Genomic DNA, 23,868 nt, shown 5'->3' on the forward strand with positions numbered 1-23,868 from the left:
TCAATGATGAAGTAAATTTGAATAGACAAAAGGTTAAGGTTTGTGTCATACCTGTTCCTCAGAGGACTTGAAAGAGAAGTTTGATAATATTTAATTAGATTTACAAATACAAGTGAGTGTTTAAAATTACATTAACACTGTGACTGGGGAAACAGATCAGAAATTCACAGAATATATTTCTAATGAATTTAATGACTTTGGTAGGTTCAGTCTATTTTTCAGGGATCAGAGGTTATGCCATTCATTGAGGTGAGGAAAACAGGGAAAGGACCATCTTTGGGAGTAAAAGTCATGAGTTGATTGTAAGCAAATAAGACACTTTGATGCATCTAAGTAAAGGTATTAAGGAAGTAATTGTATACACAGAATTGGTGGCCAGAAGAAAGGTCTAAAAGGTTTGGTTAGTATGCTCTTACTTAGGTTGTGTATGTTTGAAAGTGAGGGAAAGGGGTTGTTGAGGAGACTACATAAATCCTTCCTGCTGGGAGTTTTGTTTTTTATTTTTGGCCGCACCGAGCAGCTTTTGGGATCTTAGTTCCCCGACCTGGGATTGAACCCAGGGCCACGGAGGTGAAAGCACTAAGTCTTAATCACTGGACCACCAGGGAACTCCCAGGATGAGTCTGTTTTTAAGTGGGAATGTTAATGAGCCAAGCTTATAGGGATACTGAGGCAGAGAAAATTGTCACAGACTAAAATGGTGAGTTTATTTCTATAAAATAATTTTTCATCTTTCTTATTTAAATTATGCCTAGATTGTAAAACATAGAAGTTGACTAGTTTCCTTCCATCATCCATTTCTGTTATAAATTTGTAGTCTTATGGATGAAATTCTGATTCACAGGTGAATACTATAATCTTACTTTATTTCATAGCCATGAAGCTCATGACTGCTCTGGTGAATGTTGCCTTAAACCTCAGTATTCATCAGGATAATACACAGAGACAGTATGAAGCTGAGAGAAATAAAATGATTGGGAAGAGAGCCAACGAAAGGTTGGAGTTACTACTTCAAAAACGCAAAGAGGTAAGGTTCACAGTAACTGCGATTCTTATGTTCTGTAAATGTGTAGTAACTATATCATATGTGTTTTTATTCTCTCTAAAAAGGTTTGTGTGTATTTTTGAAAGTTGTTTCTTTTTTAAGTTTGAATATTTGATCTCAAAGTTTTCAAATGAAACTGGAATTTGCTTCCAGCCAGTGATTGATTATCTGAGTGCTGTCTGAGGGCAGAAGAGAAACACAGAACAACCATACTTTAGAAAGAAGGTGGTCTGGGAATTAGATAACTCAAAAAGATTATCAAGCTATGGGCCCAGAAAGCACAGGAAATACTAACATCAGAACTAGGGGCCAGCAAAGATGCATTGCAGGAGAAAGCCAAAGACTATATATTAGTAGATGTATGAGACATTTCTGTTAATAATAAGATTGGTTCCAATTTTGCAGTGAAATTTTCTTATAAATGTGTTGAAAGAGATTTTAAACTGGATTTTTAGTAGGCAACATTTTTATTCATCCAATCAGAAATGAAATTTTAGAGGTACAGTGTTAGTCTGTATTTTAACTTGAAAAAAGAATAGTATCTCAGTGCTATAAATATATTGCTGTCAATAAATAATGGGTTATAACAGGCAGCAGGAAGCAACAAACTTATGCTTAAATTATGGTCTGTGCTGTATTGGAGTGCTAGGACTGCTGTAGCATATACCACAAACTGATTTTTCTTTTTTTTTTAATTATTATTTTTTAAAATTTTTATTTAGTTTTGGCTGCATTGGGTCTTCATTGCTGCACGTGGGCTTTATCTAGTTGCGGAGAGCGGGGGCTTCTCATTGCAGTGGCTTTTCTTGTTGCAGAGTATGTGCTCTAGGCGCACCGGCTTTAGTAGTTGTGGCACGTGGGCTTAGTTGCTCCGTGGCATGTGGGATCTTCCCAGACCAGGGTTCGAGTCCAACCACTGCACCACCAGGGAAGTCCCTGATTTTTCTTTAGAACAGAAATTTATTGTCTCACAGTTGTATAGTCTAGAACTGGCAGATAACTCTAATCTTCACATGGCCTTCTCACTGTGTGTGTGTCTCTTAATTTCTCCATTATAAAAAGGAGACAGTCATATTTGATTTGGGGCCCATCTTACTCCAGTATGAACCCATCTTAACTAATTACATCTGCTACAGCCCTATTTCCAAGTAAGGTTTGAGGTTCTGGGAGTTAAGACTTCAGCATATGAAGTTTTGAGGAACACAGTACAACTCATAGCACATTCTATACTAGAAATAATTGTAAGTAAGTTTTGGAACTGTACTTCAGTAAGAACTGCTAACCAAACTGTATCTCCTATAAATTATTTAATTTTTTATATAATAAATGCAGCAAAAGTAGAACTTATAGTAAGTTTCAGTAATTTGAATGATTTACTATAAAGGTATTCCCAAAGTTATTTCAGTAAAACCCAAAACAAAGCATATAGCAAAAGAGAAAGTCTGAAGGAATTTTATTGTCACATTTGTATAAATGCAGTAAAACCAAATATTTCACTGCAGAACGAATTAAAATAAAAACTATCATCTTGAATGTGATTTTGTATCAGTGCTTTTTGTTCCTTTTGAGTAGTAAACTCAAACTTTAACTCCAATGTGTAGTATTGCCTGAAATTTATTTATATCTTTTCTATAGTATTTTATTTTGTTGCTGCATTTCACCACTAATGGCTAGTGTCCTTGCTATCTTCTGCTGTTCCTCCTATATTGGGAATTTGACCAATGCTCAGTTTGTTGCTAATCAGACGCAGAGTAATATTTGGATACTTTAGGTGGAATAGGAACTTTCTTACACAGTGGCAAGTGTGATAATCGAGGATGATCTGTTACCAAGAAATGTAAAACCAAGCAGGGGACCTGGTTTGGACAGGAGAGATAAAGAAATTGAGGCCTATTCTGAAAGCAGATGATATTTTGTGGTAGTAATCTGGTCACACTTAGCCACACCACTCATTTTTAGTCATTGTGTAATACATGTTGAGAGAGACAGAAAGTGGTTTTAAGCCAATGTAGAAAAGCTATAGAAATAATGAAAGAATACTGTTAATTTCGGACATCTGTTGCACAATACATGAGAAGAAAGATTGAAAATTACCCAGAATGAGAATAATCAGGAATTAAAAACAATTGGAACTCTTTATTGCAAATAAAATGATCAATATTTTAATTTATATTTTTATTTTTCATTTCAGCTACAAGAAAATCAAGATGAAATTGAAAATATGATGAACTCTATTTTTAAGGGTATATTTGTTCATCGATACCGGTAAGGGATTTTAAAAATCATTTAGAACATTTTTAACTTAAATAATTTATTGCTTCTTTGTAGTCCTAGGCAATAAAAATATAAACTTTCTAATTATTTGTTTTGTTAGCTGGAAAACAGCTTTGGGTATAAAAGCTAAATAAATGTACTATTAACTGTGGTCAAAATTGTACCACCACCACCATTGCCACACTCTTCCAGATTCAGAACATATACTGTTAGAGATCCTAGGTACTTGCATTTGTACTGATGTAATATTAATGAGATATCATTAAGTTAATGTGACCTTAATAAGATTTGATTGTCTTCATATTTGAAAATATTAAATTCCCTGCTTGTGGCCCTTTTGTACTCATCTTGTTATATGATCAAATTAACCAACAGTGTTTTAAAAATGTGTTGGTGAAGATGGGAGAAATGAGTATGGTAGAGGGCACCTCTGCAGATAATGCAGCATCTTTATAACATCACTCTTTTTTTACCTTCAACTATACACAAGAAAATAGGATCAAAGTATTTCTGAAGTATTTTTGTCATGCTCCATTGCAAGTTGTCTTTCTTTGAAACGTGTGACCTATTAAAATACTACATGAGCGTATTTCATGAAGAATTAATGAATCATATACATACGCTTGTTGCCTTCTATTAATTAGGCGTGATTTGATATGTTTAGGCAGATAGACACAGATAATAGATGCACTGTCTTTAGACACATTTAAGACTTTAATTGGCCAGTTAGTTTTAAAAGTTAATTAAAACAGGGAAATTATTTTTTTTTAAAAAGGAAAAATTTGTAGCTTTGATAACTTACCTTAAAACATTTTATTTTAACTGAAAATGTAAAACTCTTTTGAAATAGAACCAAGGCTTTTACTTTGAGTATGAATTCTCTGAATGGAGTATCACATCCTCTTTCTTACATAAACCATGCATGTAATGAATTATCAACAAATTTATTTTCAAAACAAAAATTTCCATATATCTGCCATGCAGTCTTTTTTTTAAATTACAGCTTTATAGATATATAATTAACATAAAATAAACAGCACATTTAAGTGTATGATTTGATGACTTTTCACACACACACACAACACACAAACCCTTACCTGTAAAACTACCACAGGCAAGATAATGAATATATATCCATTAACCTCAAAAGTTTTCTCCTACCACTTTGTAATTCCTCCTTTGCTGCCACTCTCCCCCTTCCCCATCCTTAAGCAATCAATGATCTCCTTCCTAACTCATTTGTTTACATTTTCTAGAATTTTATAGAAATGGAATTTACACTTTGTACTCCTGATTTTTGTTCGTGTCTTGGTCTGGCTTCTTTCACTAATAAAATTAAGGTCTTTTATCCTTAAGACTTAACTGTAAATTTTTTGTAGATTAACTTTATCTGGTTGAGGAAGTTTCCTATCCCTAGTTTTCTGACACTTTGTTAGGAATGGATATTGAATTTTGTCAAATACTTCTCTCCATCTTTTGAGATCATTATTTAGTTTTTCTTTTTTAAGAGTGTTAATGTGGTGAATTAAATTGGTTGATTTTTTTAAACGTTAACTCAACCTGAACTTCTTGGGATAAAACCCACACACATGATCATGATATATTATTTTTCTTCATTTAAATCTTTTTATTGCTATAAAGTCATTTTTTTTGAAATGTAGATGATTTACAATGTCCTGTTAGTTTCGGATATACGGCAAAGTGATTCAGATATATATATAGATAGATATAGATAGATATAGATGTATGTATAGATATATAGATATACACAGTAAGTCCCCTACATACAAATGAATTCCATTCCGAGAGTGTGTTCGTAAGTCCAATTTGTTAAGTCCAACAAAGTTAGCCTAGATACCCATCTAACACAATTGGTTATGCAGTACAGTACTGTACTGCAATAGGTTTATAATACTTTTCACGCAAATAATTCATAAAAATCAAACACACGCAAACAATAAAACATTTTTCATCTTGCAATACAGTACCTTGAAAAGTACAGTAGTACAGTACAATAGCTGGCTTACAGAGGCTGGCATCAAGTGAACAGGGAAGAAGAGTTACTGACTGGATGAGGGAGAGGAGATGGGAGATGGCAGAGCTGAAGGATCGTCAGCAACAGGAGATGGAGGGCAAGCTGCAGTTTCACTCACGCCCGACATTGATGGCACAGGTTCTGGTTCCTTGCTGGATTCAGTTCTGTCTACCCTCTTGAAAAGATGATCCAGTGATGTCTGGGTAGTAGCTCTTTTTTTCTCATCATAAATGATACAGTAGCACTGGATTGCATCCTGAATGGCTGCTATAACCTTTGTGTACTGTTCCACATTTGGCTCCTGTGCCTCAAAAATTAACAGTGCCTCCTCAACTAAAGAAAATCCCCTTGCCATTTCCTGCATCGTAAATCTCTTCAGTTCTTGAGTTACTTGTTCTTCCTCTTGTCTCTCTCTTTGTCTTTGCTCTGGACCTCCAAGTCTTGGTGCCTCTTAGCAGTACCAGCTACATCACTGCTGCTTTTACACTTGCTTCCGGACATCCTGGGCTTGAAATAAAGATCCTCTACTACTGTATAAATTACTGTACAGTAAAGTACACAAAAGCACAACCACTTGAAGAGGATGCACACACATCACAGTGTACGCCAGACATGTGAACTAACTTACATGATTAGACATGCAAACGCATGTTCACGTCTTTGAAACTTGTCAACTTGAAGGTTCGTATGTAGGGGACTTACTGTATATGAATGTATATCAATTTTTTTCAGATTCTTTACCCTTGTAGGTTATTACAAAATATTGAGTATACTTCCCTGTGCTATACATTAGGTCCTTCTCGGTTATCTATTACATTTTATACACAGTAATGTGTATATGTTAATCCCATCCTCCTAATTTATCTTTTCCCTGCCCATCCCTTTTGGTAACCAAAACTTTGTTTTCTGTGTCGGTCACTCTATTTCTGTTTTGTAAGTAAGTTCATTTATATCTTTCTTTTTTTATTGATTTCTTCCAATATTGTTAAAATGACTCTACTACACAAGGCAATCTACAGATTCAAAGCAACCCCTATCAAATTACCAATGGCATTTCTCACAGAACTAGAACAAAAAACATTTTAATTTGTATGGAAATACAAAAGACCCCAAATAAGCAAAGCAATTCTGAGAAAGAAAAATGGACCTGGAGGAATAAGGCTCCCTGATTTCAAACTATACTACAAAGCTACAGTTGTCAAAACAGTATGCTATTGCACAAAAACAGAAATAAAGATCAATGGAACAGGATAGAAAGCCCAGAAATAAACCTATGTACCTATAGTCAATTAATCTACAACAAACGATGCAAGAATATACAATGAAGAAAAGACAGTCTCTTCAAGAAGTGGTGCCAGGGGCTTCCCTGGTGGCACAGTGGTTAAGACTCCATGCTCACAATGCAGGGGGCCCAGGTTTGACCCCTGGTCAGGGAACTAGATCCCACATGCATGCCGCAACTAAGAGTTTGCATGCCACAACTAAGGAGCCTGCGAACTGTGACTAAGACCTGGCATAACCAAATAAATAAACAAAATAAATTTATATAAAAAAGTGAATCATTTAAAAAAAATGAAGTGGTGTTGGATAAACTGGACAGCTACATGTAAAAGAATGAAATTAGAACATTCTCTAACACCATATACAAAGCTAAACTCAAATGGATTAAAGACCTAAATGTGAGACCAGTTACTATAAAACTCTGGGAGGAAAACATAGGCAGAACACTCTTTGACATAATTCGCAGCAAGATTGTTTTAGATCTGTCTCCTAGAATCATGGAAATAAAAACAAATACTTTTTAAATGGGACCTAATTAAATTTAAAAGCTTTTGCACAGCAAAGGAAATAATAAACAAAATGAAAAGACAGCTTATGGAATGGGAGAATATATTTACAAACAGTGCACCACCAAGGGATTAATTTCCAAAATATACAAACAGGTCATACAGCTCAATTAAAAAAAAAAAACAAATCAAAAAACTGGGCAGAAGACCTACATAGACTTTTTCCAAAGAAGACATACAGATAGCAACAGGCACAAGAAAAGATGCTCAACATCATAATTATTAGAGAAATGCAAATCAAAACTACAGTGAGGTATCACCACACTCCAGTCAGAATGGCCATCATGAAAATGTCTACAAATAATAAATGCTGGAGAGGGTGTGGAGGAAAAAGAAACCATCCTACACTGTTGGTGAGATTAAATTGGTGCAGCCACTATGGAGAACACCATGGAGGTTCCTTAAAAAACTAAACATAAAGTTACCATATGATCCTGGAATACCACTCCTGGGCATATATTCAGAGGAAACTATAATTTAAAGAGATACATACACCCCAGTGTTCATAGCAGCACTATTAACAATAGCCAAGACACGGAAGCAGCCTAAATAAATGTCCATCGACAGATAAATGGAAGATACAAGTGAAGTTAATTATAAAACAAATAGATCTACAGACATAGAAAACAAACTTATGGTTACCAAAGGGGGATGGAGGGAGAGAGGAATTAAGAGTTTGGGATTAACATATAAACACTACTATATATAAAATAGATAACCAATGAGGACCTACTGCATAGCAGAGGGACCTATACTCAATATTTTGTAATAACTTACAAGGGTAAAGAATCTGAAAAAAATGCATGTATGTGTGTGTGTGTGCATGTATAGCTGAATTACTGTGTACACCTGAAACACAACATTGTAAATAAACTATGCTTCAAATTTTAAAAGATAAATTAAAAATTTTTTTTAATTAAAAAAATATTCTTCCAATCCAAGAACACGGTATATCTTTCCATCTCTGTTGTCTTCAATTTCTTTTTGCCAGTGTCTTATACTTTTCAGAATACAGGTCTTTTGCCTCCTTTTGTAGGTTTATTCCTAGGTATTTTATTCTTTTTGATGCGATAATAAACGGGATTGTTTCCTTAATTTCTCTTTCTGATGTTTTGTTGTTAGGGTACAGAAATGCAACAGATTTCTGTATGTTTTGTATCCAGGAACTTTACCAAATTCATCGATGAGGACTAATAGTTTTCTCGTAGCATCTTTAGGATTTTCTATGTATAGCATCATGTCATGTGCAAACAGTTACAGTTTTACATCTTCTTTTCCAATTTGGATTACTTTTATTTCTTTTTCTTCTCTGATTACCTTGGCTAGGACTTCTAAAGCTATGTTGAAATAAAAGTGGCGAGAGTGGCATTCTTGTCTTCTTTCTGAACTTTGAGGGAATGCTTTCACCTTTTCACCATTGAGTATGATGTTAGCTGTCTGTTTGTCATATATGTCCTTTATTATGTAGAGGTGTGTTGCCTCTATGCCCACCTTCTAAAGAGTTTTTATCATAAATGGATGTTGAATTTTATCAAAAGCTTTTCTGCATCTATTGAGATTATCATATAGTTTTTATTCTTCAGTTTGTTAATGTGGTGTCTCACATTGATTGATTTGAGGATATTGAAAAATCCTTGCATCTCTGGGATAAATCCCACTTGATCATGGTGTATGATCCTTTTAATGTGTTGTTGGGTTCAGCTCGCTAGTACTTTGTTGAGGATTTTTGCATCTATGTTCATCAGTGATATTGGCCTGTAATTTTCTTTTTGTGTGATATATTTGTCTGTTTTTGGTATTAGGGTGGTGTAGCCTCATATAATGAGCTCGGAAGTGTTCATTCTCTGCAATTTTTTGAAATAGTTTCAGAAGGATAGGTGTTAACTCCTCTCTAAATATGTGATAGAATTCGCCTGTGAAGCTTTCTGGCCTGGACTTTTGTTTGATGGGAGTTTTTAAATCACAGATTCATTTCAGTGTTTGTAATCGGTCTGTTCCTATTTTCTATTCCTGGTTCAGGCTTGGGAGATTGTACCTTTCTAAGAATTTGTCCCTTTCTTTTAGGTTATCAATTTTTTTGACATAGAGTTGCTTGTAGTAGTCTCTTAAGGTTCTGTGTATTTTTTTGGTGTCAGTTGTCACTTCTTTTTAATTTCTTATTTTGTTGATTTGGGCCCTCTCTTTTTTTTCTTGATGTGTCTGGCTAAAGGTTTATCAATTTTGTTTATGTTTTAAGAGAACCAGCTTTTAGTTTCATTGATCTTGTCTGTTGTTTTCTTCATTTCTATTTCATTTATTTCTACTCTAATCTTTATGATTTCTTTCCTTTTACTAACCTTAGGTTTTGTTTGTTCTTCTTCCTCTAGTTGCTTTAGGTGTAAATTTATGTTGTCTCTTTGAGATTGTTCTTGTTTCCTGAGGTAAGTTGTATCACTATAAACTTCCCTCTTAGAACTGCTTTTCCTGTGTCCAATAAGTTTTGGATTGTTGTGTTTTTGTTTTCATTTGTCTCTGGGTAATTTTTGATTTCCTGTTTGATGTCTTCAGTGAACCATTGGTTGTTCGGTAGGATATTGTTCAGCCTCCGCATGTTTATGTTTTTTAGTTTTTTTTTTGAAGTTGGTTTCTAGCCTCATAGAGTTGTGGTCAGAAATGATGCTTGATTTGATTTCAGTTTTCTTAAATTTACCAAAGCTTGCTTTGTGACCCAGCATGTGATCTGTCCTGGAGTATGTTCCATGTACACTTGAAAAGAATGTGTATTCTGCTGCTTTCAGATGGAATGTGCTCTGAATATCAATTAAGTCCATCTGAGGTGTCATTTAAGGCCTGTGTTTCTTTCTTTTTTTTTTAATATTTATTTTATTTCTTTATTTGGCTGCACGGGTCTTAGTTGTGGCACGAGGGATCTTAAGCTGTGGCATGCGGACTCTTAGTTGTGGCATGTGGGATCTAGTTCCCTGACCAAGGATCGAACCCGGGCCCCCTGCATTGGGAGTGTGGAGTCTTAGCCACTGGACCACCAGGGAAGTTCCTGGCCTGTGTTTCTTGATTGAGTGGAGTCTTGCCACTGGACCACCAGGGAAGTTCCTGGCCTGTGTTTCTTGATTGATTTTCTCTCTGGATGATCTGTCCTTTGGTGTAAGTCAGGTGTTAAAGTCCCCAAATGTTATTTTGTTACAGTCAGTTTCTCCTTTTGCATCTGTTATCATTTGCCTTATATATTTAGGTGCTCCAATGTTGGATGCATATATATTTACAATTGTTATATCTTCTTCTTGGATTGATCCTTTGATCATCATGTAGAGTGTCCCTCTTCGTATCTTGTTACAGTCTTTATTTTAAAGTCTATTTTGTCTGATATGAGTATTGCTACTCCACGTTCCTTCTGATTTCCATTTGTGTGGAATAACTTTTTCCATCCCCTTACTTTCAGTCTGTATGTGTCTCTAGATCTGAAGTGAGTCTCTTTGAAGGCAGCATACATATGGGTCCTGTTTTTTGCATCTATTTAGCCAGTCTGTGTCTTTTAGTTAGAGCATTTAATCCATTTACATTTAAGGTAATTATAAATGTGTATGTTCTTATTGCCATTTTGTTAATTGTTTTGGATTTGTTTTTGTAGGTCTTTTTTTTCTCCTTTTTTTGTTCTCTTCCCTTGTGACTTGATAACTGTCTTTAGTGTTATGTTTGGATTCCTTTTTCTTTTTTGTGTGTATATCTATTACATGTTTTGGTTCGTGGTTACCATGAGGTTTTTGTATAGCAGTTTATATATATTTTTTTGTTTTAAGTTGTTGATATCTTAATTTCAAATGCATTTTAGATACCCTGCATTTGTACTCCCCTCCCCTCACAATAACTGTTTTTGATCTTATATTTTATATCTAATTTTTTTATGTATCCCTTATGTATTTTTTTATGTATCCCTTAACTGTCGTTTTTTTGGATATAAATGATACTTTGTCTTTTAACCTCCCTACCAGCTTTGTATATGGATGATTCCCGACCTCTATTATATGTTTCCCTTTACCAGTGAGCTTTTCAGTTTTGTCCTTTTCTTGTTTCTAGTTGTGGCCTTTTCTTTCAGCCTACTTCCTTTAGCATTTCTTGTAAAGCTAGTTTGGTGGTGCTAAATTCTTTTAGCATTTGCATGTCTGTAAAGCTTTTGATTTGTCCATCAGATCTGAACAAGAGCCTTGCTGGTAGAGTATTCTTGGTTATAGGTTTTTCTCTTTTATGACTTTAAGTAATATTGTGCCCCTCCCTTCTGGCCTGCAGAGTTTCTGCTGGAAATTCAGCTGGTAGCCTTATAGTAGTTCCCTTGTATTTAATTTGTTACTTTTCCCTTGTTGCTTTTAATACTCTCTCTTTATCTTTAACTTTTGTTAATTGAGTACAATGTGTCTAGGTGTGTTCCTCTGTGGGTTAATCCTGTATGGGACTCTCTACTTCCTGGACTTGGGTGACTGTTTTCTTTCCTAGGTTAGGGAACTTTCCAGCTATTACCTCTTCAAATATTTTCTCAGGCTCTTTCTCTCTCTTTTCCTTCTGGGACCCCTATAATGTGAATATTAGCATGCTTTAGTTCTCTTAAACTTGCTCATTTCATTTCATTCTTTTTTCTTTTTTCTATTCCGTGGCAGTGATTTTCACTACTCTATTTTCCAGCTCACTGATACATTCTTCTGCCTCATTTAGTCTGCTATTGATTCCTTCTATTGTGTTTTTCATTTCAGTTATCATATTCTTCAATTCTGTTTGGTTCTTCTTTATATTTTCTAATTCTTTGTTAAAAACTCCTAATTTCTCGCTCCATGCATCAATTCTCGTCCCAGTACCTTTTATCATCTTTACAATCATTACTCTGAACTCTATCTCAGGTAGATTGCCTAACTCCACGTCACTTAGTTGTTATTCTGTAGTTTTGTCTTGTTCCTTCATCTGAAACATATTCCTCTGTCACCTCATTTTGTCTAAATTGCTATTTGTATTTTTATGTGTGTGGTAAATTGGTTACATTTCTCTTGAGATTGTTCTTGTTTCCTGAGGTAAGTTTGTATCGCTATAAACTTCCCTCTTAGAACTGCTTTTCCTGTGTCCCATAAGTTTTGGATTGTTGTGTTTTTGTTTTCATTTGTCTCAGGGTAATTTTTGATTTCCTGTTTGATGTCTTCAGTGATGTCTCGACCTTGTAGAAGTGCCCCTCTGTAGGTTACATCCTATGCTTCCCAGCAGTGCACTCCCCTCTTGTAATCCAAGGACCAGGGCCTAGCTGGTCCCAGGGTAATGTCTGGCCTGCATTTCCAAATTCAGTCTACAAGCTGAGTGACTATAGTTTTCTTGTTTCTGGTGTCTGCCCCCTGGTGGGTTAGACTGGTCTAGAGGCTTGTGCAGGCTTCCTAGTGGGAGGGGTAGAGCTGGGTTTTGGCCCTCTGATGGTCAGGGCCTTGTCTAGAGGCCTGTCTTTAGGTGGATGTTGGCTCAGGAAATCTTAGGAATCCTGTCTGGTGATGGGTGGGGATGTGTCCCCATCCAGTTAGTTTTTTGGCCTGAGGCATCCCAGCACTGGAGCCTATAGGCTGTTGGATGGGGCCAGCTCTTTGCTGATGCCCGAAGACAGATGTTAGCCTCCCCAAGCATTCATTCAAATGAATACTCCCTGATATGTCTATCACTAGTGTCTGTGTCCCCAGGGTGAGCCACAGCTGCCCCCCACCTCCACAGGAGACCCTCCAAGACCAGCAGGTAGGTCTGGCCCAGGCTCCTATCAAATTACTGCTTTTGCCTTTTGCCCTAGTGCACGTGAGAATTTGTATGCACCCTTTAAGAGTGAAGTCTTTATTTTCCCCAGTCCTGTGGACCTCCTGTAATCAAGCCCTCCTGGCCTTCAAAGCCAAATGCTCTGGGGCTTCTCTTCCCAGTGCTGGACCCCCAACCTAGACAGCCTGATGTGGGGCTCATAACTCTCACTCCTGTGAGATAACCTTTACAATAAAATTATTCTCTAGTATGTGGGTTGCCCACCCAGGTATGGGATTTGATTATATTGCGAGTCTGCCCCTCCTGCTGGTCTTGTTGTGGTTCCTTCTTTATGTCTTTTGTTGTACAAAATCTTTTCTGGTAAGTTACAGTTACATCTTACAACAATTGATGATTGTTCTGAAAATTATTGTGATTTTGGTGTGCTTGTGAGAGGAGGTGAGTTTAACATCGTTCTACTCCTCCATCTTGGCCACTCCTCTCTCCATTATTCTATTTTTATCTTGTTGGATGTCATTTGCTGAAATTTCCCTAGGAATTTTTGTATCTGTGTTTAAGGGGGATATATATCTATAACTCTTATTTTACTGAGTGTCTCTGACTGTTTTTGGTACCAGTGTGATGCTGGCTTTGTAGAATGAGTTGTGATGTATTCTCTCCTTTTTAATTTTCTGGAACAGTTGAATAAAATTGGTATTATTTCTTCCTCTGATAGGAATTAAACCATTGGGTTCTAGAGTTTTCTTTGTAAGGATGTTTTAAACTACAAATTAAATTTCTTTAGTAGATATAAGACTGTTCAGTTTGTCTTACCAAAAAATGATAGATTCATCTAAGTTGTTGAAGTATATTCAAGAATTATCATCATAAAGTTGTTCATAGTATTGGTGGTTTCATCTCTCACATAACAGTCTGTCTAGAGCTAATCAATTATATTTATATTTTCTTAGAAAATGAGATTTTGGTTAATTGTACTTCTCTATTTTTCTGTTTTCTGTTTCACTTGATTACTATTCTTTTACTGTTCTTTGGGTTTCCTTCCTCTGCCCTTTAGTTTCTCAGGGGGGAAATGGAGATCACTGATATAAGGCCTTTATTCTCTCCTATTAATTTTTACTCCTATAAATTTCTTAGGCATGCTATAGCTGTATCCCTTAAATTTGGATATGTTGTGTTTCCATTTTCATTTAGTTCAGAATACTTTCTAATTTCCATCTGGACTTGTTTCTTTGGGTCATGGATTATTTAGAAGTTTGGTATATATTTGCAAATATCTCAAAACTTTGTTATTGTCTCCTAACTTAAGTTCATTCTAGTCAGAGAACATACTTTATGTGACTTGAAAGCTTTTAAGTTTATTGATATTTGTTTTATGGCCCACAGTATGTTCTATCTTGATAAATTTTTTACTTGCATAGGAAAAGAGTATGTATCATGGTTTTGTTTTTATGTCAATTAGGTCAAACTTGGTTGATGATTGTTGTTGAAGTCTTTTTTGTCTGTACTGATTGTGTCTTTTTTTTCTAAGAATTATCAAGAGGAATTTTATAGGAGTACTTTTTGTATTCTTGATACAGGTGCATTATCACATAAATGATTTTCATATTTTTCCCCTTCCCCTTTTCCCCTTCCTTTCATTTTCTTAATGATACCTTTTGAAGAACAAAAGTTTTCAATTTGAATGCAGTAATTTACCAATTTTTCTTCTATGGTCATGCTTTTGATGTCATATCTGTGAACATTTTTCCTAACCCAAACTGTTCTTCTGTGTTTTATTGTAGAAGTTTAATCATTTAAACATTTAAGTTAATTTAAGTTAATTTATATGAATGATTTTTTAAAGTTAATTATTGTTTATGGTGCGATATAAGGACACTTTTTGCATATAGATATTCATTTTTACAAGCACTGTTGGTGAAAGGCTGTTCTTCAGCTGAATTGCTTTAGCATTTTTCTTGGGAATCAAATGACCATGAATGCAAAGTTTTATTTCTGGATTTTCTAATTTGTCCTTAAACTCTTACCAGCTGTATTGATTACAGTACTTTTAAGGTATTTCTTAAAAGCTTTGTTGAGATGTAATTGACATATAATGTATGTAAGTTTAAGGTGTACAACAAGATCCTTTGAAACACATAATATATTGTGAAATGATTATCACAGTAAGGTTAGTTAATACCTCTATCATCTCTATCATCTCAAGTAATTACCTTTTTTAATTTAGGTGGTGGTAACATTTAAGAGTTACTCCCTTAGCAACTTTCAACTGTGTACTACAGTATTGTTAACTGTAGTCACCATGGTATGGTGTACATTAGGTCCCTAGAACCTATTTATCTTATAACTAGAAGTTTGTACTCTTTGACCAACATCTCCCCAGTTTTCCCCCACCCCAGCATCTGGTGACCACCTTTCTACTCTCTATTTCTATTAGTTTAGTATTTTTAGAGTCTACATATAAGTGAGAGCATACAGTATTTTTCTTTTAGAGTAAGTTTTTAAAATTAGGTAGTTACGTCCTTTTACTTTGTTTTTCAGAATTGTTATGACTATTATAGATTCTTTACATTTCTATATAAATTCTATAATCAGATTGTCAATTTTTACACAAAATCTTGCTGGAATTTTGATAGAGAATATAATAAATCAGTACACCAATTTGGAGAGAATTTCCTCCCTCATTATACTGAATTTTCCATTCTGTGAATATAGGTTGTATCTCCATTTATTTACATATTCTGTAGTTTCTCTTAGCAATTTTTATTATTTTCAGTGTACATCTTATACTACTTTGGTTAAGTTTATTTTTGTTTTCATTTTTATTTTGTTATAATGGGAATTGTGTCCTTAATTTTTGTCCTAGACTCTTCCTTATTATGTAAAATATTATTACTGCAGAATTATAAAATACTTTCATTAGTTCTGTAGCTTGGGGGTTTTGTTTTTGTAGCTTCTTTCATAAAGGATCATGCCATTTGTGAACAAAGGTACTTTTAATTTTTTTATTGGCCTATTGTACTGAATAGAATCTACAGTACAATATTGAGTAAAAGTGGTGAGAGAGGACAGCTTTACTTTTATTCCTGATCTTAATGGGAAAATAATTAATCTTTAAAATTAAGTATAATGTCATTAGCTGTAAGTTTTTATGTCGATACCCTTTAGTAGGATGAGATTCCCTTCTAACCTGGTTTTGTTAGGTGTTTTTATTGTGATTGATTGTTTGGTTTCATTTTTTCTGCTTCAATTGAGATAAAAATACAGGCTTTTTTATTGATATAAGGTATTATATTCATTCATTTTCAGATATTAGACCAATCTGGGAAAATTCCACATGGTCATGGTATATGATGTTTTTTCTATGCTACTGGATTTAGTTTGCTAATATTTTGTTAGGGATTTTTGTGTCTACTTTCATAAGGGGTATTAATATGCTTACTAGCCTCAGAGAACTGGAAAATGTTCCCTCCTGCTCTATTTTCTGAAAGAGTTTATAGAAGATTTTTTTTTTTGGTTTTGTCTTGTTTTATTAATTTGATAGAATTCACCATGGAAGTCCTTTAAGCCTAGGTTTTCCTTTGCGTGAAGATTTTCATTTACTAATTAAACTTATTATAGATCTATCCAAATTTTCTATTCCTTGTTGATTCTTTATAGTAATTTGTCTCTTTCAGACAATACTTTATTTCATGCATATTGCACATTTGTTTGTATAATGTTATTTATGATATTTCTTTATAATCATTTTTATTTCTGTAGGATGTCTTCTTACTCATTCTTGATTTTGTAATTTGTATCTTCTCTCTTTTTTGTGTTGGTCAGTCAGCCTAGCTAAAGGTTTATCAGTTATATTGATCTTTTCAAAGGATAAACTTCTGCTTTCATTGACTTTATGTATTTTTTTATTTCATTGATTTTTGCTTCAACCTTAATTTTTCCTTCTGTGTGATTGCTTTAGTTTTAATTTACTTGTCTTCTTTTAGTTTCCTTTGGTAGATTGTTGATTTGTATAGCCTTCTTCCTTTCTTACCTGGCATGCTAAGCTATAAATTTCCCTCAAAATACCGCTTTAGTGACATACCATGACTTTTTGTACAACAAATATGTTGTATTTTAAATTTTATTCAGAACTAAGTATTTCCTTAATTATTTGTGATTTCTTCTTCGACTCATGGGTTGTTAAGTTTTCTTGTTTAATTTCAAAATATTTGGAGGTTTTCCAAATTAATTTCTCTTCTTAATTTCTAGTTTACTTGCATTGTTGTTAGTAAACACACTTTCAGGTATTGATACTTAAATCATTTTATACTTTATGGGCCTTGTTTTTTTCTTAATCAGTTGGATTATCCAAAAAAAATACTACATGTGCATATAAAAAGGATATATTCTGCTGTTTTGTTACATCTTCCTGTAAACCTTTTTATCATTATGAAATGTCCTTTTTTAGTATGACTTTTTTTTTTTTTGTCTCAAAGACTTCTTTGCCTGATAATAATATATCTCTAGTTCTTTTATGGTTACTTTTTGTATGATGTATCTTTTATCATTCTTTCACTGTTTGTGTCTTTGAATATGAAATATATCTCTTATAGACAGCCTAGAGTTGGATCTTGTGTTTTTATCCATTGAACAATCTCTGTTATTTTCTTTATGGTTGCTACAGAAACTGCATCCCATTAACATGACTAATTTCACATAAATGTAGCATCTTTGCTCCAGTATAGCCCCATTTTCTTGTTCTTCCTTTGTACTATTATTGTCAAATATCTTTTATCTCTATTTGGTATTATCCCAACATTACCATTTTAACTATTATCAGTATATACAATATTAAGATTTTCAATGAAATTAAACAAAGAAGTATTCATGCTATCTTCTCTTTTTACCCTGTTGTTAACATTTCCAGCATTCTTCATTTTCTTCTATGAATTTGAGTTATTGTATACAGTTATTTCTTTCAGTTTGAAGGACTTTCTTTACAGTTTCTTGTAAGGCAAGTGTCCTAGCAGTCTTTATCTGGAAATGTCATTATTTCATCTTCCATATTTGAAAGATCGTTTTGCTGGATATAGAATTCTTGGTGGACAGTTTTATTTTCCTTTAAGACTTTTAGTGCCTTTCTACCACCTACTGGACTTCATTGTCTCTGAGTAAAAAATTAGTTGTTAATCTTGTTGTTCCCCTGTACATTTATGAGTCAGTTTTTTTGTAGCTTTTATTTTCTTTTCTTCTTTTTTTCCCCATTTTTCTTTGGCTTTCAACAGTTTGCTTATGTGTTTAGATATGGACCTCTTTGTGTTTATCCTACTAATATTTTGTTGACCTTCTTGGATCTGTAGATTCATGTTTTTCATCAAATTTCATAAGCTTTTAGCAGTTGATTCTTTAGGTATTTTTTACCCATTTCTCTTTGTTTGTACTCCTTTCACACATATACTGGTATACATGATATTGTTTCCTAGGCTTTTGGAGCTTACATGCATGTGTGCGCTCTCACGCACTCTCTTCTCTCTCGTTTTTCCTTCCTCAATGTTTTTCATCTCTGTTCTTTGGGTAATTTCTGTTTACCTATCTTCAGGTTCAGTGTTTTTTTCTGTCAACTCAAGTATGCTGCTGAAACCATATGGTGAGTTTTTTATTTCTGTTATTGTACTTTTCAGTTGGTCCTATTTTTATAGTTGCTGTTTCTTTATCATGATCCACTGTTGGTTGAGGCCTTGTCATGTTCTCATCTAGTTCTTTGAATATAGCATCTTTAAATATAATCTGATTATATTTATTGGATCTGCTTTAAAATCGTTGCTAAATTTAACAGCTGGGCCCACTGGGAGACAGTTCTTTAGACTGTTTCAATTTCCAAGTATAGGTATTACTTCCCTTTTTCTTTGTACATCATATAATCTTTTGTTAAAAACTGTGCATTTTACAAAATATGTCTTAGCAAATTTGGATTCTGATTTTTTTCCCCCTGAAGTTTGTCCTATTGTTGGGGGGTTTGTTTTTGAATAATTTACTTGGACTTAATCTGAGGAATTTATCTCTCCTGGACTGTAGCTTTAGGCTAGCAGAACTCTGCTATTTCCCCATTCATTTCTTACAGAGTTTGCTCTTTTTATTGAAATCTTCCCTGGGTGTTGGTATTTAGCATGTTGCTACCAATCAAGTCAGCTTCCTCAGCTTAAAACCATGGTTTTCATGGGTATTCCCAATCCTGCTACCTCCACTACACCTGCTGCTCTGAGTTTTAGGGTGTTTGAAGGGGTTATGTCCATTCAAGAATACCATAGATTTTTGCTGTTTTGGGCCCAAATTTCATCAGCTTTTTATGAGTAAATGCTTCTCAACATTTTGAATCTATTTCCAGAAAACTAAAAAGATTGCTTTTGTGTTTCGAGTTATTTGGGGGGATGGGAAGAAAGGTGTTTTCTCTTAGTATAGAATCATAGGTTGACCTTTTTTTTTTTCAGTCTTTTAAAGGAATTGATCCATTATCTCTGGTTTGGCTTGTTTCCAACTAGAACTGCTGTCATTCTTATCTTGTGTTCTTTGTAGTTAATTTATCTTTTGCTCTGGTTGCATTTAAATTTTTTTTTTTTTTTTTTTTTTTTGTAACTAGTTTAACAATTTTGTCATGATGTTCTTCAGGGTCATTTTCTTCATTTTCTTTTATTACCTCCAGGCTCTCCTCAAGCCTCTTGAATATATATATTTTGTTGTAACTTTTAATGTTCTGTTTCACTAGTTTTATCATCTGTGTCATTTCTGATTCTGTTTGTTTTGATTAATTTTTCCCCTTATTGTGGGTCATTTTCTCCTTTGAATGCCTGGCAGTTTTTATTAGGTGCCAACCACTGTGGGTTTTGTTTTGTTGGGTACCAGACAGTGTATTCTTAAGATATTCATCCACTTTTCTCTGGGACGTAATTAATGTTTGATCTTTTCAAGACTTTATTTAAGGTTTGTTAAGTGGACCAGGACAGCATTTAGTCTAAGGTTAACTTTACCCAGATACTAAGATAAAACCATTCTTTGTACTTTTCTTGATGCCCTGTGAATTAAAAGGTTTTTCTGCTCTGCCTCAGTGGAACACAAAGTATTCCAAGCCCTTTGTTTGCTCCAGAGGTGGCCCTCTCTGCTCTTTCCATTCTTTCCGCAGCATTGAGTGGTTTGTTCACATGTACATGCTTTTTATACTCAGCTGAAGAGTTGATAGGGCTTTTCTGCAGATGCCCAGCGCTCACTCTCTCTGTGCATCTCTGGTACTGTGCCTTGTAAAATCTAACCACCTTGTCCTCTAGAGTCCCAGCTCCTTTTTCTCAACTTTGGGAAATACCCAGGCTCTGTATAGGTTCCCCTGCCTATACCACTGCCCTGCTCTGCCTGATATCCAACACCTAAAAAATATTATTTTATGTATTTTATGCAGTTTTTTTAGTTTTTTCAAGTGGAAGAAGCATAAATCCTGTCCATCTTGGCTCAGCCACAGAATTTTGAATGCAGAATCCACATCATTTTTTATGATTTTACCTCAATCTTCAACACCAAAATAACATAGCCTTTATTTCATTTTAGTGACCCACCCTTTCTGAGTCTTGCCAAAATTTTCAACCTATTATTCTCATAAAAACAACAATCCTTTAATTTCCTACTGTTACCTTATTGATTTTTTAATTTAATCAGACCTTGCATACTAGTATTGAATCTGTCATAGCTCACTTTTGATACATTAAAATTACAATTCCTTTGGGCTTCCTTGGTGACGCAGTGGTTAAGAATCTGCCTGCCAGTGCAGGGGACATGGGTTCGAGCCCTGGGCCGGGAAGATCCCACATGCTGCAGAGCAACTAAGCCCATGTGCCACAACTGCTAAGCCTGTGCTGTAGAGCCCAGGAGGCACAATTACTGAAGCCCACACACTTAGAGCCTGTGCTCCACAACAAGAAAAGCCACCACAATGAGAATCCTGCACACTGCAATGAAGAGTAGCCCCTGCTCGCTGCAACTAGGGAAAGCCCATGTGTAGCAACGAAGACCCAATGCAGCCAAAATAAACTAACTAAATAAATAAATTTATTAAAAAAAAATTTCAGTTCCTCAAAAGAAGGTTGAAAATATAGGTGAGAGTATGACCTGCCTGCCAAAGTGATCAGCATGTCATGGATACCAATCATTGGTTTTTCCAGAAGTATCACTTAGTCCACTTTATTGATTAAGAGAAAATGTTACTGCATGTACATACTAGAAATAGAAGTGCTGTGGAGAGATGACACTTTAAGTTAATGCTTTTTCTCTCCTGCCGCCCCAACTTCAAAAATTAAATATTAATTAAAATTAAATTAAGATTAAATTAATTGTTAGATTTAACTACTAGTCCATAGGAAATACAGAAAATAGAAGAGCATTTTGTCTGACTGAATCCTTATGGTATCATTTTAGTCCAGAATGTGGGAAGTTGCATAGATCAAATGACCCAGTTTATTCAACAATTAAATGGCATGTAATATGAAGAAGTGGACTTAAAAACACAATTTTAAAATACCAGACATGAAAAATATATTAATGAATATATATTTAGTGAAGAAAATATACTTTAGACTGTTGAAGGGACACTTAGTGAATTAGAATATAATATTGAGGAATTCACCTAGGCATAGAAGATAATAGAATGACATTTCTGAAAAATGGGGGATCATTTGAGAGACCTCTTAAGTCCTTTACATAGGATTTCAAACAAAGAGAGAAATATTGGAAAGAAGTAGTAAGATGAGAGAACTGAAATTTTACAAAATTGATTAAAAAATGGAATGTTCAAATTTAAAAAATTAAAGAGTGTTGAGTAGGTTAAGGAAAATGTTTCACATATAGACCTACTGTAGTCAAAGTACAAAACATCAAATACCATGAGAAAGTCTTAAAATCAAAAAATAAAAAGAATTTAAAAGTTTGGTTCTTACTATTAACAAATTTAATGAAAGAAGTGATAACAGGAAAGATTTCAACAATTTTGAGAAGATGAAACATGGATATTTTTTAAATTCTCGTTGAGTCTTTCATCTTTTTATACAATAGTGAAACATTTCAGAATCATGTTTTTAGAGCTATTCTTATATGATACCATGATATGATTTATTCTGAGTAAACTGTCATTCTATTATTTTAATCTTCTTACTTCCTAACATTTCACCCTTGACTTTACCTGTGGGTTAAGTTCATAGTTAGAATGTAAATATAAATTAAAGGTATTTTTCTTTGAAAGTTAATGTATCCTTGACATTCAGTTTTTAATGTTATGCCTAAATTTCTGTTAATAGAATATTAAGGAGTAATGCAGGGTAGCAGATAGCTATGTCACCTGCTCTGTGGGAGACTCTTAGTGATAAAATGCCTTGTTGTATATGTTGTCAGTTTTTTCTTTAATGGATAATGCAATGAAAGAGATGAAAAGTATTTTTAATTTCATAAACTTATTATGTTTCTGATATACTTTAAATAATGCTGGTTATCCTGAAATAATTCAATGGAAGATTTGGATTTAGTAAGCAAACCAGGAGAGTTTCAGTTCTTTGGGTCTACACAAACATTACTGCCTCTCAGAAGCCTTCCTTGACCCCTTCTGTTTCCCTCCATCGTTTTACATGCTTCTGTGTTCCTTGTACTGCCCTTTGCTAACATTTAATACTCTGTAAGGTAATATTTATTTTAATCATCTTTCTGCAAGCTATCATCTCTAATCTCAAGTTCTTGTTCACAGTCTAATAAAGGATATAGTATGACTTTTCAGTAATTCCTTCAGCTGTTCCTTTCTCCCTTAGGCTTTTTTTCCCCCAATCTCTAGGAGTTGTTCTATTTTGGAAAATGTAAATTTTTTTAGCCAAACATTAGCGACAAGATTGGTTGAGTCATGAATTTATTGTGTTGTACAATTTAGATAGTGGACCTTCTTAGCATTTGTAATTATTTCTTACTCTAGAGCTCTCATGAGATTTCTTGTGTAAGGGAGATAACTGTGTCAAAACATATATGTTAACCAAGAATTAGTCTCTGAAATTTATCAGTCATTTTAATTTAGTCTTCTTCCTTACTGGGAAAGCATCTATAAGAATAGTACACAAAACATTTAATTAAAATTCAGTAGCAGAAAACAATTTGAATTTCATTTGCCAAGAAAGTAATTCAAAACAAAAACTTAAGTCCAGATATTAAAGTAAAGGCATACTAACTGAGGATCAGTAAATTAGGTAAGTTTTCCATAGAAATGAACATAATTATTCTTTTATGCTTTAAAAAAGAGCTACAGCAGAGGATTAATTGCCCCAGAATTATTCTTTTCTAGTTTTTTTCTTTCTTTGAGTTTGCAAGTAAAGTGTATTCTAACTTCATTTTTAGTTGTTCGTTTCAAGGCCCCAGTACTAGAACTATGAAAATTCGTTCATCTTGTGATTTTCTTTATACATTTCCTCTTGTCTTACTAACTTTTTTGCCCCCTACTTAATCTTTGCTTTGGAAACTTCCAAACACCTGCAGCTAAACGTTATCTTTCTAAATGGAGTGAGACCTTTGGAAATAGAGATTAAGGTGTTAAAAATAAATGTAATATAAAAATCAAAGACTGACGATCTCTAAAATATGAGAAAAATATCTGTATATCAAAAAATATATTGTAGGGGCTTCCCTGGTGGCACAGTGGTTGAGGGTCCGCCTGCCAATTCAGGGGACACGGGTTCGTGTCCTGGTCCGGGAAGATCCCACATGCCGCAAAGCGGCTCCGGGAGGATCCCACGTGCCGCGGAGCGGCTGGGCCCGTGAGCCATGGCCTCTGAGCCTGCGCATCCGGAGCCTGTTGCTCTGCAACAGGAGAGGCCACAGCAGTGAGAGGCCTGCATACCGCAAAAAAAAAAAAAAAA

General features: G+C 34.4%; 1 protein-coding gene across 2 annotated transcripts in view; it reads left to right on the forward strand.

Moving 5' to 3' along the window:
- STAG1 (STAG1 cohesin complex component) overlaps positions 1 to 23,868 on the forward strand; it is a 459,794-nt gene that overhangs the window by 304,582 nt on the left and 131,344 nt on the right. For both annotated transcript variants that reach the window (XM_007457539.1, XM_007457540.1), the window contains exons 8-9: positions 876 to 1,027; positions 3,237 to 3,310. In XM_007457539.1, coding sequence (XP_007457601.1) covers positions 876 to 1,027; positions 3,237 to 3,310 — 226 coding nt within the window. The remainder of the gene's footprint in view (positions 1 to 875; positions 1,028 to 3,236; positions 3,311 to 23,868) is intronic.

Source organism: Lipotes vexillifer, unplaced genomic scaffold (genome assembly GCF_000442215.2).
Source record: "Lipotes vexillifer unplaced genomic scaffold, Lipotes_vexillifer_v1.1 scaffold86, whole genome shotgun sequence".
Classification (NCBI taxonomy): Eukaryota; Metazoa; Chordata; class Mammalia; order Artiodactyla; family Lipotidae; genus Lipotes; species Lipotes vexillifer.